The sequence below is a fragment of the Platalea leucorodia genome (genome assembly GCF_965183815.1).
Source record: "Platalea leucorodia genome assembly, chromosome: 7".
Classification (NCBI taxonomy): domain Eukaryota; kingdom Metazoa; phylum Chordata; class Aves; order Pelecaniformes; family Threskiornithidae; genus Platalea; species Platalea leucorodia.
The window spans coordinates 62,518,978-62,536,168 of NC_138829.1; the positions used below are offsets into that span (position 1 = coordinate 62,518,978).

The 17,191-nt window shown below is 47.2% G+C and overlaps 1 protein-coding gene across 1 annotated transcript in view; it reads left to right on the plus strand.

Annotated features, from left to right (window-relative positions):
* Window positions 1-17,191, plus strand: part of MICAL2 (microtubule associated monooxygenase, calponin and LIM domain containing 2) — a gene marked incomplete at its 3' end in the record, with an annotated part of 130,017 nt that overhangs the window by 80,663 nt on the left and 32,163 nt on the right. The window contains exon 26 of the mRNA XM_082316991.1: window positions 16,077-16,269. Within this exon, the coding sequence (XP_082173117.1) occupies window positions 16,077-16,269 (193 nt within the window). The remainder of the gene's footprint in view (window positions 1-16,076; window positions 16,270-17,191) is intronic.

Sequence of the window (17,191 nt, forward strand, 5' to 3'; positions counted from 1 at the left end):
TATTCTGCTAGTAAGATTCATACCTATTTGTCCTCATTCATGAGATAATGAAAAAAGGCAGTTTCATTTTGGCCAGTTCTTCTTTGTGCGTACGTAATCTTTCTGATGCTTTCCTATATAACCAAGTTAAGTTCTGTGTTCTTTTTCCTGCTGTCTTCTGTGTCAATCTCCCTTGTTGCTTTTAGTCCAACTCATCATTCCGGTGCTGCACCCGCTCACTGGCTGAAGCCTTTCTGCTCTCAGGTGATTTTTTCCGCTTGCCAGTTCCAAAATTGTGTGACTAACACTGTTGTTTGACAGCATTTCATTTTGCGTTTTGGTTTTTTTTAAGACTTTTGGAGCAAACTGTGTGTGTCTGGTATATTAATGGATGTGAGCTTTGGCATGATCATTTAACCTGTTGCTGAGTTCATGGTTCTAGAAAAGGTAACATCTGCGCTCTCTGTAGAGAATGTTTTTCTCTCTGTGTCTGTGCATGTACACCTCCTTGTGCCTTTAAGGTAAGTTAGTCAAGTATATTGTTTCTTGAAAGAACTAGTTAAAGCCTTATTTCTTTCAAAGTATTGGAGGAAAGATTTAAGATAAGGTCAGGACAAGATTAGCTAGCTGATTCTCCTGGTTAGCATGAACATCTGTTTCCATTGAGCTCAACTATGCAATGAGCAAATTTCCAATGAGCTCAAATATGCAATGAGCAAGTAACGTTTGAGCACTGTGGCACTTTGTAAGCACTTCTTTGCTTTCATACTGGAAAAGTATGATATAAAAGGATTCTGCTGAAAAAGTGATGCGAATTCCAGTCTTCCACCCCAAGTAACATAGTAGGCAGGTCTAACAGCAATAGATGTGCATGCTATTTTTAGTCTGTAATATCAAAAGGCCAAGTTTATATAACCAGAGTGTTTTGATTTGAATTGTTTCGTTAACTAATTAACTAGGCCCTATTTGCCACTCTGAATGGATTTGTCTTGCTGCATGAGACGTTGCCACTACTCTCCATGACAAATTTGTGTGATTATTTTGTATGTATTTTTTATATAAGTTCCAGTATGTGTAATCACATGTTGATAATCTGGAAGGGGAAATGAATCCAAAGAAGAACCAAGGGCTCAGTCTGACAAGCAAGTGTGCTAAGATTTTGGTTGATATGGCCACGACCAGTCCTTCCCTGCTGAGGATCCCTTTCAAAGGGAAGGGCCTTCGGGAATTGATCTAAACAGCAATTTTCAGGAGGGGCAAAACATCCTCTGCCACTTGCCCCATTTCACACACCTCAGCCAGGAAGGCAGAAGGGCTGCAGGGTCAGAGCCCCACACCTTATCTTGCTGACCTGTATGTTTGCATGACTAAAGCAATAGTATTTATTTGTGTGGGTATCCTAAAATGTCTTGATGGCTTTGAAAGTCCTCGTGCTCTGCCCACACAAAAACCTTTCTATTTTAAGCGTCACTTCCTGCACAAGTGGTTAGGACATGACTTCCTATCTGTTCCAGGGCTACGGTGTTTTGTTACAAAGCTCAGCGTGCTTTGAGATGAAGGTAAAGGTCTGCCATTTCAAACCACTTCCCATTGCTGTGTTTTTTATCCTCTGTTGCAGAGTCTTCCTAGCTCTTCCTGGCCAGGGAGGATTCTGTCCTTTCTCCTCCTAAATCTTTTGTCTTCATTTTACTTTATAATCTTAACTGAATATTTTTATTAAATAGGTTTTTAATGCTGTATTTAAATTTTCACATGGAAATTCTGTATTTTGCACACAGTGAAAATTGTTTTAGCTTTATTTATGATATCTGCTGTAAACAAAAATAAATGTAGTTCTTTATAAGTCTCCTTGTTTCATCTTTTCCTTTTAAAAATATTTTCTGAGGACAGAGACTTAATAGTGACTTCACACTCATTTCGCAAATTCCTCTTCTGGTGGATGTTGTTGTGTTATCCTTGTTGCGGCCTGACACAAAGGCCAGAGAGTTTCACTGTGGTGGTATAATCGCAAAGGGGTATACGTGGGGGTCCTTGACAAGTTATCCCATCCGCTGCAGATCAGGAGGTGCCTGGTGCTGGGATTTCTCTTTCCTTGGAATGATAAGTTGGTGTTGGTGAGCATGGGGGTTGCTTGTATTGCATACACAAATGGCACTTGTCGTCTTCTCTTTCACTTTTGTTACCTTTCCTTATGTTTTTATTTTACGTATTAACAAATGTCATGCTAAGTTACATGTGTTTGGGATCTTATGTACAGGAAAAGCAGGTAATAACTGTGGGTAAAGCTTTACCTTTGCTACTGGCTCTGGAGTGCTATTTGCAAGCTCCCTGTATCTTCTGGACCCCTGGAAGCTGCAGCTAGTGGTGACCTATTATCTGTTAACAGTAGCCTTGTTTTATTTATTTATTTGCTTATTTATTTTGCCTTCCTTTGCTCTGTCATGGTTTTTTTTTAAATTTTCATTTTTGTTTTTAAAGCCAGTGTTGTGGTTCTTTTTAAACTGCAGGTTGTCCAAAAGAGCTTTCCTAAGTCTTCCTCCCCTTCACCTTCTTTCTTTTGCTTGCTCTGCAATTCTTAAGCTATAATCTCTTCCTTTGTATTTCAAGAAAAAAAAAAAAAAAAAAAAAAAAAAAAAAAAAAAAAAAAAACCAAATCCCAGAAAGAGTAGTCCCAGTAATGTCGTGGAAAGATTGTGTGATAGTTTTTTTTTTTTAAAGTTAATTCAAACTGAGCCTCACTAGGGTTGATTGAATGACAGAAATGAATTTTTTTGAAAGTGTTGCTAAAGACAACATTGTTAAAGAACAACAAATGTTATTTCCAATGAAATATTCCATCTTGTCTGCCAGAGAAAAAGCCACCATGCACAGTAGAAAGTTTGCTGTCCAAGGGGAAGATGATTTGCATAATGAAAACAGAGCAACAAATACCATTTAAGACAATACTTGGCACTCCTTAATTGCAATGGACAAAGCAATTCGGGTAAAACTACATTTATTCTTTGCACAATTTACAGTTTCGGAGCAGGATCGTTTCTGCCATCTTTACTTGATCATTTTAGGCAGAGGCAGTGGCATGGAAACATCAGAAGATGCTTTTGTGTCTGTAGAAGGTGATGATTTGTTTGGCACTGACGCTTTGAAAGGCATCAGATGTTCGTGCCATTCTCACAAAGTTTCAGTTATTCCTGCTAAAACATCAGTGCAATAGCTTGGAATTGGAGTAATGTCAGAGCCTAGACTTGTGGTAATTGTGTTGCTCGGGGTGGCACAGAAGGCCCAAAAAGGCAAATCACTAGCAAATCCTACCACTAGAGGAACATACGTAGTAGTAAAGAGTCCGTACCCTGGAATGCTAGTGGACAAGACAGGACACAGTGTGTGGAAAAGAAAGGAAAGAGACAAAATGAGCAATGTGAGGGGAGCAAGTTTGTTAGTTCCCTCCCTCTCAGTCAAAATCATTACACAATAAAACTAAATATTCCTTGTTTTGCTCCCAGTAATGCCGAGGAAGAGACTAGTGGGTTAAGTTCTGAGCAAATTTAACAAGCCTAATTTGGGACTCCTGTCTTCCCCTGGCCATGTGAGCAGACCTCCCTGTGAGTAGGAGGCTTGAATCCTCCTACTGCTCTTGCGTTGAGCTCTCTCCAAAAGCTCCAGTGCTCTCGGTCTCCAGCAAGCACACGCTGTTACAAATGCACCCCAAAGCAGTAGTGCTTTGTCCCTTTGTAAAGCTGGAATTGGCAGCGGTGCTTGTTTGAATGGCAAACAGGCTGCCAGTCTGGTCTCGAGCTGCCGCTGAACTGGGTGCCTTCCAAAAATCATGGTTTCGGAGCAGATGATACTAATGCCGCTCTACATAGTTAATGCTTTCTAAGACTTGAAAGCTACTTGATGTTATAGATGCCATTATAGCACTAGAAGTGCAGAGGTGATGTTTGCTGTGTCTGGCACGCTCAGGAGTTGCTCTGTCTTTCCTCCTCTTTATACTGGTTCAAATGGGTTCTGAACTTGTCTGTTGCCACCAGGGCCATTTGGATTGGAAATACGTACACAGATGTGCTTTTTTTGAAAAGCCAGACCAATCTTTCATTCTCGAAGCAATGCAGCGTTACCTGCCTAGATGTCTGTTAATGAAAAGCAAACATGTCAGGATTCTGTAAAGATAACCTTCCTTTATTAGAATTATGCTAATACTTTATAATGAAAAAGATCTTGCAGTTTTTAAGCGCACTTGATTTGGAGAAAAAAGTACAGACAAAACTTCTTAAAATTGCTCAAATTCAAATGTCAGCCTCTCATTAACTCTACCGAGAGGAGTAATTTCTACTCCTCTTGGTTCCTTCTAGACTGCTACAGCTACAAAATGCTAGTGAAAGTTGCTTCTGTGTATGTATTCCAACCTCAAGCAAGGGCTATGGTCTGCGTTTTCCCACAGCATTATGGCAATTAGTTGCTATAATTGGCTTTAACTCATTTCTGGCTCACTCATTCCTTACATTCCAATCAAAACAACGAGTTCTGAAATGCACAGAATTCCTCATTAATATTTATGTTTTTGAAGGCATGACATGTTTGCAGATGACTTGATTTTTTTGCATGAAAGATCATGTTGCTGAAGATCAGAAGACATTATGAATTAATGTTTGATCCAAGTATATATATTAGTCACGTAAATATTTCACCTAGTCTCTTTCCTTTTCTTCATGAACTGTCTTAACATAAAAAGAAGGGAAGCTTTGATCTCATCTCATCAGGTGGTGGGCTCCAAACTTGTTTGAAATGGCTGGAAGTTCTGATATGTTCTTTTGAAATTGGAAATTGCAAAGAAATTTGCATATTGCTATAGTCTTGAATTTGCTCTTTCAGCATTTGTTCTGCAGGTATTAATTCACATCTTTGTTTTAAGGTTTTTGGTGCTTTGAGTCTGTGTGCAAAAAAATATTATTTCAACAGACACTGGTCACTCTAGAGACTGAAACCGTTGTGGCTGCACTCCAAATTCACAATTATTACATGCATTAATATACCAGACTAACACAGATTGCTCTGATAAAATATATATTTACTCTAAAATGATAGAAATAGTGTGTTATCATAGCCGGTTTTGTTTGAGAAGCAATTTTCCATAAATATATGCATTCAGTGAGTTGGTTTTTCCTTTATCTCTATTAATTTTTGCTTAGTTTGTATTAGAGCACTAATGTGCACTGTCCTGGGTACATTCAAAAGTCGTGTGCTTTGGCCTCTGTCTTGCTTTGCCAGCTTCAGATTCCCTGGTTATATTTTGTGCCTGAATTCAGAAGTGTCTGTTCATCAAACAAGTAATGGGTCCTTTGAAAAAGTGGTTTGCTGCTGAAGAACTTGTGTGGGTGCTGGCGTGGGCCCACGGGGGATGGAAGAAGACGGGCTCCTGGCGCGGGGACAGGAGGAACGGGCCGTGGTGGAGCCTGTTGCTGGGCCACGGGTGGAGAAGGGGCAGCAGGAAAGCGTTTGCTTTTGGCGGTTGGAAGCGGGGCAGGCGATCAGGCCCCGGTGCACAGGGAGCAGTGTGCCACCCCACAGAAATGGGAGCAGTGGTTGTCTTCATTCTTTGCCCTGTTAGCCACCGTAACGTGGAAATGACTTCCGTAGATGTATGAAGGAGGCCTGAGGAAAAAGGAGGAGAGAGGTGGCAAGAACTGAAATCTGTGAAATGTCAAACATAGTATCTTTTACAGGAGCCCTTTTTCAAGGACAGAAATCTGCCTGGCAGTTTCTCAGGCGTGATGGAAACTCCAAGTTTGGACAGGCCATCAGTTTGGGAATGCCACTAGGAGCCCTATAGTCTCTTAGGGCAGATCTGTGAAATACCTTAATGGGATATCTTCAGTTTCAAACTCTTAACACAGGCAATCCTCCCAGGCAGCCCTACATGTTTTGAGGTTCAGGCTACAGGGCAGAGCTGAAGCTGTCACAGGTTTGAACTCAGGTTTCGCTCCAGTGTGGGCTGGTAAGCAGTGCATTGCAGCCAGACCAAGGTCCAACCGAGCTGGAGGTGTCGTGGTTCCCCCATTCCTTCTCGCAGTCCCACGTGGGCTGTGCTTCCCTGGCGGGTCCTTTCTGCTCTGTGTCTCATCCCTGTGCTGGCTGGGGTCATGTCAGCTGTGCTTCCACAGCACTGGTATGAAGACACCTTCCTTCTGCCCCACAGCTTTCTTAAAGCACTGCTGCATTATAAGCAGGACTCGTAACTTATCTTTTTTGTTTATTATACAGTAAGAAGTCAGAGAGGCAATGAAGTGTGCTGGCTGTGCTACAAATCAGTTTGTGTTCTGCTGACTGAATTTCTTAATGTCAGTTTTTGATGCCAGCTGGTGTTTGCTTTCACCATCAGAGCTGCCTACCTTTACGAGTAGCTCCACTTTAAAATTGTTCACTCCTGTCGTTGCCTTAGTCAGCAGCTCCATACAAGGCCAGGCACAGCCTGCTCATCCTGTGAATGAATTATGGGGTGACACCGTTTAGTGGCAGGCTAAGAGCCTCGGGGTTGCCAGCCGGAAAGGCAGGACACAAGTTAGGCTGGGGCCTGTATGGGGGGGCACTGTGGTGTATTGGGCCAGTTGCACGGCGGGGAAGGTGAGCTGTGTGCCAGCCCCGGGTGCCCGGGCACCCGCCTCCCGCTGATAAGAGCAGCACTTGGGATTTCAGTGGTGCTTTTCACCTGAGGACCTGAAAGCCCTTTGCCAGTCCTGAACGGCTGGGGCAGCTGTGGGTAAGTACTGCTCCTGCTTCACAGCTGACAGGGAGTCACAAAAACGTGATGTGTCAGAGGTGCCAGAATATCACATCCCAGATGCAGGTTGCAACACCTAATTCCAGTAGGTTTCCTTCTTCCTCCCCCCCTGCCGAACAGGGACATCACGCAGGTATGCAATATGGACAGGGCTGTCACACAGATATGCAATGTGGACAGGGCTATAAGAAATCAGTCGTTTCTTGTCTTCTTTTTTTTGAGCTGCGGGATGGGTGCCGAGCTGCCTGGCCTCAGGGCAGGGCAGTCGGAGCAGGGTCCCCTCTCACTGCCAGCAGCAGGTATGAACAATTTCTTACCCCCTTCCAGGGCCCAGGTGGGGCGTCTTCACCCGGTCAGCCACCAGACCTTGTGCTTGGTGTGAGGAGCCCCCCAGGCCACGGATCAGGGTGCTCTCGGGGGCGTTTTCTGGACCAGCCTCCCTGCAGAAACTTTCTTCCTGACCACCAGTACGCTGGGTGTGTTGTGGCCCAAAGCAGAAATGCTGATATAATTTAAAAATGTGTTGTTTCCTGGCTCTGTTTCTCTTTTTCTTCTGCCTTCAGGGATGTTCTCTGGGTTTGTATCAGTTTGTTTTCATACTTTGGTTAGCTCAGCAAGGCTCACTCCCCCTTTCTGCTTGTGCGGGGCTCCCGCTTGGTCTGACTTGCCTTCGCCAAGAAGTACCGTGGGAGCTCTCACCATACCTTGCTTAAAAATGAACTCCCCTCTCATGACTTAAAACCAGCTAAAGAAGAGGAGGGAGGATAAACGTGAGTGCTTCTGGCTGCTTATGGCACAGTGGCGTTGACTGGCTGGGGAGGCTGCTGCAGCTGCCTTCACTGGGGATTTTTCAGTGGAGCATCTTTGACCATTTTTGTCCAAGACAGGCAGAGACATGCACAGAGGAGCCACTCCTGAGCAAAGCTGATAAAACGCAGCTGCCCTGAGCCAGCTGGTGTCCAAGGCGGCTGGCCCAGTGCTCCCGGTGGGGAGGGGGACGGTGTTTGGCACAGGTCAGGCTTTGTGCTGTTGTGGGCAGCGCGTGCTCTGCCCGAGGTGGGGGGGAAACGGCCGATCTGGCCCAGCTGCCCCCAGCGGGGACTTGGCTCTGCCCAGATTTGGCTGGTTCCCAAGCCCTTGTCAGCTCCTTGTCAGGTCACAGTAATGTGATTTGCCTGACGCTGGTTTGGCAGATGACTCGGGAGCAGCAGCCCGTACAGAAAGTCAGGCTGACTTGTCAAGTGGGATTCACCAATATGAATAACATCTCCTGCTTACGTCTGTTGGTTGGCCCTGGTGTTATCAGTGGGGGCGCTCAGATGCTGGAGAGATCAGCGCCTTATAAATGGTAATCATAGAAGGTGCTGAGAGCCGTCTGCGAAGCCCCAGGTGGGTGGACGCTAAGCCCCTTTGGAAAGGGCCTCTCCTTTGCCATGTGTATGGTGGCACGCTGCTCCCAGGCAGGTTTCTGACAGGGACCTGTGCCAGGGACTGTCATGGGACCGTGGTGTTTTCATCAGCTAAGCAAAACCCATTGCAATTGCACTGCCAAGCATGGCATAACATGGAAAAAGCTTTCAGTGCTTCTGTGTGCAGCGCTGCATTGGCACGGTGCGCGTGAGTCACCAGCCTGTAACTCAGCACCTTTCCCTCGTTAAACGGGGCTGGTGTGTTGGCAAAGCCTCTGGGACCAGGAGGAGGCATGTGATGAGGCATTTATCTGTTTTGGAGTAGCAGAGGGATCTTGCCTGGTGGTAGACAACATTTAGCAGTTTGTTAGTCACGGAGGGGCAGTAAACAGCTCTGAGATTTGAGCTTTCAAAAATCTGAGCTTGAGCTTCTTGGCAGAGCAATCTAGTAGAGCTGGCCTGGCCTGGCCATGCCGGGCAGTGCGTGGTGGTGCCGAGACAGTGAGACGGCGGCAGTCCTGGATTTGGGTCTGCGCGGCTCGGTGCCCCATGCAAACCTTCTCTCGGTCCCTGCGGGGACTTGCAGTGACGCCCTGCAATGCCAGGAGAGGTTTGCTCTCTTGAGCGTGAGGCTGACGGGCCTGTGCAGCCATGCTGCTCCTGTTTAGCTTGAGTAAAACCGGCACAGGTGCCTGGTAGCTGTGGGGGAGACCTGCCCTGTATTTCCATGGGTATAAACTGCCTTAAAAATCACTCCAGGAGAAAATGACTAACAAAACTAATTGCAAGCTTTCAGGGCTTTAAGGACATTCACGTAGCTCATGCCTGTAATATGCAGCATATTACAGGCAAGAAAGACCTCTCCACTGCTAGGCTTGGCTGTCAGCTTTGCCCTCGTACCTGAGGGAGGAAGGTGAACCGAGGTATTCACAAAAGCACTTGAGATCCCCGAGTCCCTGATCCTGCACGCTGAGAGATTTCTCCATCCTTGTTTCTGGGCTTCGGGATGACCTGCAGGGCCATCCCCACTGCAGAGCTGGGTCTTGGCACTGCACACACGGTCTCACCACCATGCTCCCTCCTCGGCCATTCCTGCCGCGCACAGGGCCTTTGCAGGAGAGCGGTGCTGCTTGAAGGTGGTGTTAGATGCGGAAATGCATCCAGACCACTGAGGATGCTGGTACAAAAAATAATCGGGGGGGGGGGGGGGGGGGGGACAAAAATGCTTTTTAGGTTAGGTGGATCATCACTGGATGTTCTTCTGTACATTTGTGAATTTTACAAGCCTGTCATTGAGAGAATCACAGTCACAATGATCTTTCAGTGAGTAAACCCACCACACTGGATTTGCATGCTTTTTGCTAATATGAAGCTGCTTTGGGCCTGTGTGCTTTCTGCAGGGCTCAGACAGGGAGAGTGTCTCCAGAGAGATGAAGGGAAAGGTCTCTTCAGAACTCCTGCAGGAGGGCTGCTGCTGGACTTGTATATACAGGGACCTCCAAAAACCATAATTATATTCCTAATTAGAGACTGCTACTTTGCAGAGCCATAAACAAACTACAGATTTGATTCTCAGATTCGATAATCGGCTCGAAACAGGCCCCTGCCATGGTACCAGCCCTGCCTGGCTCCTGCTCGGAGGCCGTGCTGAGACGGGAGCATCTTCATACAGCCCGTCCTCCCCTAAAGCGGGGTGAAGGATTTTGAAGGGCTGGGGCTCTGGGTGCGGGCTGGCAGTCCAGCACAGGGCTTTGCTGTGCCATCCCACAGGCTTCGGTCTCTGCTGGGTGTGATGGCTGAATTCCTGCAAGTCCACCCAGAAGCCACAAGCTGGCCAAAGATGGTCTTGCTGTCCAAATGTTCTTGCTAATTTACCTTTCGTGAGTAAATGACTGTGGTGTTTGGATTATTGGTGCTATGGGGAAAAACTAAGGATTTTTACTCCTTGACCATATCCATGCAGCTGCAATAAGGCCCACCTCCAAGTTTTGTAAATCTTCCCAGCATTGCAGAGATTTTGTTATGTCTTTGTCCCTCACTGGCTGCATCTCTGACTCATTCGAGACTTGGTGCAAAAATGGCTGTCTCTTGAATGCAAGGGTGAGCTGGCACTCTTGGTGAATTGGGAAAACAATTCATGACACTTCATGGAGAATAAAAGTGTGTTTTGCTGAAAAGAGGTTTGCATCTGTCTGTGGGGCCTGCAGGGGCTGTTTGGCCAAGCCTGTGCATTGGAGCGAGTTTTGAACAGCCCTGACCCAATGTGAGCCCTGCAGGTGAAGCTTTAGGGATGCTTCTCAGTTACCACACAGTTTAGCTAAATCCTTGCCCTGTAAGGAAAACAGTTGTTTCTCTCCCAGTGCACGGAGGATGAGGTGGGCTTTGAAACACAGACAAAGGAGAAATTGTTTATCCAAATTTTTCATCGTGTTTGAGTGGGAGGGCCAGATGAATACAGGATTGTTCTGTTGAAATCACTTACTGTCTTGCTGCTGTTTAAAGAACTGAAAGCAGCTAAGCTCCACTGCTTGCATAAAAAAAACCCCAAATCCCAAAATCCTAAAGCCATGTTATTTGCTCTCAATGCAAGTCGATCAAGGACTCTGATCAGGAGAGCTCAGACTGAGGAGAGACACTTGCAGTGAGGAGATGGGTGATAGAGCTTGCGTGTGGAAATGGTGCTGCCCCAGGCCAGCAGGCCACCGCGATCGGCCGGCCCTGCCCTGGGGTTATTCTCTGAACAGAACTGTCACTGCTGACAGGAATGCACCAGTATTTGGAGCATCGCTCTGCATTATAAGAGACATTTTAAGATTTTGTCTATATTAAAGGGCTTTAGATCTATGCATTGTTTTTTCCAGCTGTAACTCTGCATAAGGGACAATTTCCTAAAGCTCCAAGTTGCCCTTTGTGCCAGCAACCGTGGCAAAGCAGGGAACAGAGGAAGCATTAGTATTGCTGTTGTGAACACAAACAGCAGAGGATAGAGGTTAAAACAGAGGTTTTCCCTGAATTCAGTAGGATTTGGGTTTATGGATACTTTGGAAAGTTCCTTTAAAGTAACTGTTTATTTTGTTCAGGAAAGCATGTAACTGAGGAACTGAACGTAAACCACCTGAGCAGAAACTCAGATTTTTTTTTTTTTTTTTTTAAATGGGGGAAAAAAACTCAACGCTTCTGTCCTGCTGGGCTGCAGTCTGGGACTAAAGTGAATAAACTGACTCCAGGCTTTGGCTGGGCAGGCAGCGCGCTCTCCGAAGGCCGGTCGCCCACGCCATGGTGCAGCGTGCCCTTCGTCGGTGTGTTCAGTGCCCTCAGGCTGGCGAGGGTGAGACCAGCCGCACCTCCTCCTGCCCGCGCTGCGCCCGGCGGTGAAGTGCAGCCACCGGCTGCTGCGCTTCAACCCAGCCTGGCTCCGCTCTTGATTTGGGACCTGTGGTTTTGTCATGCGGTTTAGGAGCAGAAAGTATGAGGCTGGTTTTGTTGTACTGCAAAGCTGTTCTCACTGCTTTGATGAGCAGAGCTTCTCCAAACCCTCGCCTTGGGCCAGGTCCACCTGCTGTTGAGCCAGCAAGATGTCCCCAGCCCAACAGCAGCCAGCCTGTAAGTGGGTGAGGGCTGTTGGGGTTTGGAGCTGGAAGAGGAGGGAAGGGAGCACCCAGGAGCCTGCTAGGGACATCACCCTGAGAACGGCAGCTTGGGAAAGGCAACCAGGAGGTAGGGGATAAATTAGGCAAGGCACAATGTGCTTGGCAGGGGAGAGAAGAGAGGAGAACTGGGAGATTAATGAAAATGGCAATGGTATGGCCAAAACAAAGCACTGGGGCAGTGTGATGGATGAGGAAGGATCATAATACGTGAATGACAGAGGAGTAAGGACAACAACTTAAGGAATGGAAAACTTAAATTCTCATAATCCCACCAGACTTTCAGACAGCAAGTTACAGTTGTGTAAGTGTGGTCCATAAAACAGACAGCGTAAGCACCGGGTTGCGCAGGCTGCGGAGGACCTGCTGCTCGTGTCTGAGCAGAGCTGGGAGGCTGCCCTGCCTGCTCACCTCCCTTCAGACGTGTGCGGGAAAGCACCAAAGGACATGGAGGATTTGGAAATTAGCACGTTAGCTCCCCGGCTTACTCATACTGACTAGCTTAGGAAACTTCAGCATCTAAAAAACGCAAGTCAGTTGTTGTTAGGACGTTTCCACTTTAACTGGCCAGCAGCGCGCTGCGAGTTACTTGTGGTGTGTGCTGCCTGTCCCTGCAGTCATACTCGCATGACAGATCTGGTTGGCTGACTGCGACCTAAGATTAACGCCTTCCCATGCACGGCTTGTCCATGCCCTCCTGGGTAAATTATTTGAATGTTTTGGCAAAGGATTAGTAGGGACTCCAGTCCAAATGGTGCTACGGAGCAGGCGTATTCACTGCTGGAGGTCTTTAGCATGCTGAGACATAGATAGTAGGAAATCTGAAGTGAGCGTGATGGAAATGAAGTAAGCTCTTATGCAAATGCTATTTTGAGTGACTGTTTCCTGAGGCCTGGTTCTCCTCTGATAACGTCTGGCACTGCCCCACAGAGGTCAGCGGCACGGCACCGGTTTGCACGGGCAGGAAACGGAGCTGTGCCCTTTTCTGTCCCGCGGACCGGATGCCTCTGTAGCTCTTACGTTGTATGTGTTTATCTCATGGAGTTCAGTTCCTCTGACTCAGGCTCTTAGCTCCTAGGAGAAAATCTCCTGTCCTGGGGAGACAAGGACAAAGTTTGAGTTAATGCACACGTGTGGGTGTCCCGCGCACTGAAACACCAAGGTGGTCCAGTTTCTGGAGTTTAGTGCAACGTAGTTTATTCAACTTTATATGTCACAATACATATATTGATTAAATGTTAGTAAGGAGTAGTTTTGCTTTCTAATCTTAGAGTGGTTTGGGTTGGAAGGGACCTTTAAACATCTAGTCCAACCCCTCTGCCACAGGCAGGGACATCTTTCATTAGATCGAGGTGGATGCTAATGCAGGATGCTGATCTTAAACCTGATTATTATCACTGTGAATGCAAACTTATCTTTCTCAGAAAGGACGTGGCTGTCTTAACAGATTCCTGAGAGGGTCAGCTTCTAGGTGCAGAATTCAGGAAGGGGATACTAAAAAAAAAAAAAAAAAAAAAAGCAAGCACAGAAATGTAACTCTTCAGAGAGAGGTGATGGTGCCATCCGTCACCATCATCCGGTGGCCTGGATGACATCCTGTGGTCCTTCACCAGCTCTGACTATTAAGTCTATAGTGATTGAAAACTGGATGTGTAACAGGCCATTGCAGAGGGACTTGTTGACTGGAAATCTGTTCGCATTCAGGAACCACACTGTGAATCGTTTTAGGTAGTCTGTCCGTCTGTGGGTTTTCATGCTCTCCAGCTGTGTGTCTGTTAGTCATAAACATGTTTTCTCCTCTTTCCTGTTAGCGTGGTGGGGAAGGCATTAATGTGCGGGATGGGAAGGGAATACGTACTGGCCGTGCAAGCAAATCGCAAAACTGACTTTCTTTAACAGCCACTTGCAGTGACCTTGAGCAGTGCTTATTGCCAGCATGGGTGCAGAGTTTATAGACAGAGCTGGCAAACTTTTGTTTGGTTTTGCATGTTCTGATTTTCATGAAAAATGCAGCATCTTTTAAGGAGAAAGTTGATTTGAAGGACTTGGGTTTAACAAATTGGCTCACAATACTGCTTTCTACTTTGTTTCTGGAGAGTAGAAATGGCACATCGTGGTCCAGCCCAGCTCTGGGGGAGAGGGGGTTGTTCCCAGGGGGGTTTCATGCCCCCGTGCAAGGAAGGGTAGCTGTGCCCTGCTGCAGGCAGCCGTGTCCCGCCGACCTGTGGGCTCCCACGCTGCCACCCAAATGCTGCCGGCTTGCTGTGCGCTGCCCGCGAGCAGCTCTGAGGTGGGTGGCCTGGCTGGGCCAAAGTAGAAGCCAGACATAAAGATTGGAGAGGGATGAATTTCCTCCATCTCCCAAAGGAAATGAAATCTCTGCAGTCAAGAAACACGTGGCTGCTGTGCTGCTAGTGAGCTGGACGTAGAGCCTGAGCATGTGTTTTCACATGGGAGCATCTCGCTCTGGAGAAGCAGTGAGCCACTCCTCCATCCTCCTTGGCTTCTTGTACATAGAAGTAGAAGAATTAAAAAAAAAAGCCACACAAAACTCTTGTGAGCAGTGAAGTCTTGAGGCATTTTCAAGCCAAGAAAATACACTGACTTTTATGAAGGGTGAAAAAACAGAGTTCACCACAACCTTTTGAAAAGTGCAATGCTCTGTGCCGCTTGGGAAAAGTGTAATCAGTAAAACTACTGAAAAAAAAAACCCCAACTGCAAAGCCATGTTACTCAGTCTGTGAGTGCAAGTAAGGGAGCTTCACCTGGCCAGCACAAGAGTTGTACCTGTAGAGCAGTCGCCCCTGCTGCCAGCAGCTGGGCTTTCCTCGGTGGTGCTCATTTTCAAACGTAGAAAGGGGGTGAGAACAAACGATAACTGGGAGAGGTGCAGAAGCTCAGAACACCAGTTTTCTTTTCTGGGGGAGGCTGGGAGCTACCTGAATTGTGCAAAATAAAGGTGTAACTCTGCTGTCAGAGCTTGTTTTGAGGACCTTGTTTCACAGCTCCACAGAAATGGTAACAGGGAGGGGACAGCAGACGCAGGGACTGCAGGCGGGGAATTGCTGCTCGGGAGGATCCCGTGGGCCAGCGCTTGGGCTCTGCTGTGTATATAATCTTCCTGATGTGTCTGGGATTTGCTTGTAGCACTCTTGCTCCCGGCAGGTTTGTTTTCTGCATTCAACCCATGCAAGTGTGTGACATTTGAGTTAAAAACCCTTGCAAGGTGGAGAACAGGGGTGAGTGCACTCCTGCAATAAATGGAGGAGCTGCAGGTTAAAGAGCAGTTTGATTGATGTTTACTAGATAGTTTGCTCTAATAGATGAGAAAATAAGCCATGTCCCAGGTCTGATTTTTTTCCCCGCTTATACAGGTGTAAATTAGAAGCAGCAGTGTTGAATTAAATGTGGCAAAAGCACCACACATGGGAGGTGAACTGAGCAAAGCTACTCTCCTGGAGCTTGTAATTTGTCCCTTCTGCACCGAGCCCCAGGGGAGCTTGCGCAGCTGATATGTTTGTATTTGCTTATGCAGGAGATTGTGGATAGATGAGGTTGCTCAGAAATGAAGGATTTCACAGGGAGAGATGATCTCCTGTCTTTGGCTCCATCTGCATCACCTGGGGTGAGCGAGGGAAACTTGGCTTTATTCTTTATTCCTACCGCCTGAATGTGAAGTTCAGGGATGGTGCTGCTTAACTGCTGTGATGCTGCTGCTTTTTCCAAACCAGTGTCCGTATTTGCTGTACATGCTCAAAAATAACCCGAAGAGCCTGTGTTTATTTTGCTCACTCCTGCTGTCCTAAACTGACCTAAACTTGCAACGAAAGGCTGAAGTTTTAGCCACCCAAGCAAGGCTGGTCCATCTGCCTCCTGCTACACGCACATATACCTCGGGGGCCTGAAAAGAGACCTTAAATCCCTATGTGTGTGGCTGGCACATGTCTTACTGGTGCCACCAGCCTGACAGCCATCCCACTGAGCAGAGCAAGAACCTGCAGCTGCAAAAGCTGAGGCTTCCCCTGAAGTTTCCTTCTCTCTGCATCCGAGCTGACGAGCCCCGGCAGGGCTGTACTGGGTTGAAGGGATGTTCTTGCTGTGCCAGGCTGTTGGTGTGTGCACCTTGTCTGCGCCTGTGGGGACAGCACGGGGCCCCATGTGGAAACCGCCAGTGATGGCCAAGGGCCACCCGAATGCGGGGGTGAGGTCCTCCCCATGGACTCTCTCCTCCCCTAACACCCTGCTATCACCTTTGTGCTTTCCCAGACCGCTGCCTGCCCACGGCTGATGAGCCCACGTCCCCGAAGAAGGCAAAGAGCATCCCTGAGCGCTGTGACCTGGAGAGCTGGTTCTCACCCCCTTCCCCCGAGTGGGCCACCGTGAGGGTCATCCCCGAGGAGGAGATGACCGAGCACAACCTTCTTGCTATCCGAGTCATGGTCACCAGTGATGCGAGCAGGTACTTTAAAATACAAGTAAGCCTGTAAAAGACCCATAACAGCAGCTTGGTTTTCTCTGGAACACTAAGGAAAAATATAACAGAATTTAGTACTGAATGTACGTAAGACTGGGGGGAAAAAAAAAGAAAAAGACAAACCGCTCAGAATAACAATTGTTCTTTACCGCAGCCATAAATCCCCCAGACACATGACTCACTTTGCAGGAAATCTTCAAACATTCACATCCCACACAGGGGCCTGAATCAGAGAGAAAAACATTGCCCTGATCAGCCCAGGTTCAGCTCTTTGCGTACCAAAAAATGTCGGTTCAGGGATTAGGGCAGTGGGTGTGTTGTGGCAAAAGGTGCATCCTGTGATGTGGCCGCCTCCCGCCTTGGGCATCATCCTGCAGCTCCGCACCCCGGGCCTCTACCGGGGCGTTTGAGGGCCTGCCCATCCCTAAGAAACCTGAAATTTGATGATGCTTGGGGAGCTGTCAGAGGAAGACCCATTTCTGCGTACAAATTAGAATATATTGGCTTTCTTGGGCAGGATTCTGCGGGATTTCATTCCATCTAAAGATTAGATTGGTATCTCCAGAGTAAAGCAGTTTTCCTTACTAAGAACTAAAAAAGAAGAGGGGGGGGAAAGAAAAAAGAAAAAAAAAAAAAGGCAAACCCAAAGCCAACTGTTGCAAACTGTTGCTGTGTAAGGAAGCTCATTCAGATTGACGTCCTTTAAACACCAATTTGCGGTGCTGTGCGTAGCTTGTGGAGAGCAGCGCTTTTAGAAATGCAACATTCTGCTATTCCCTGTGGTGGTTTTAAATGATGTTTGTGCTCTGCTGCATGGGTCTGGGTGCTCTTCTGGGGAAGGACGAACCTCTCTGGGGTTCCTATCCTATGGGGGATGGAGAGCTTGGGGAAGGGTTTCCTACCTGTT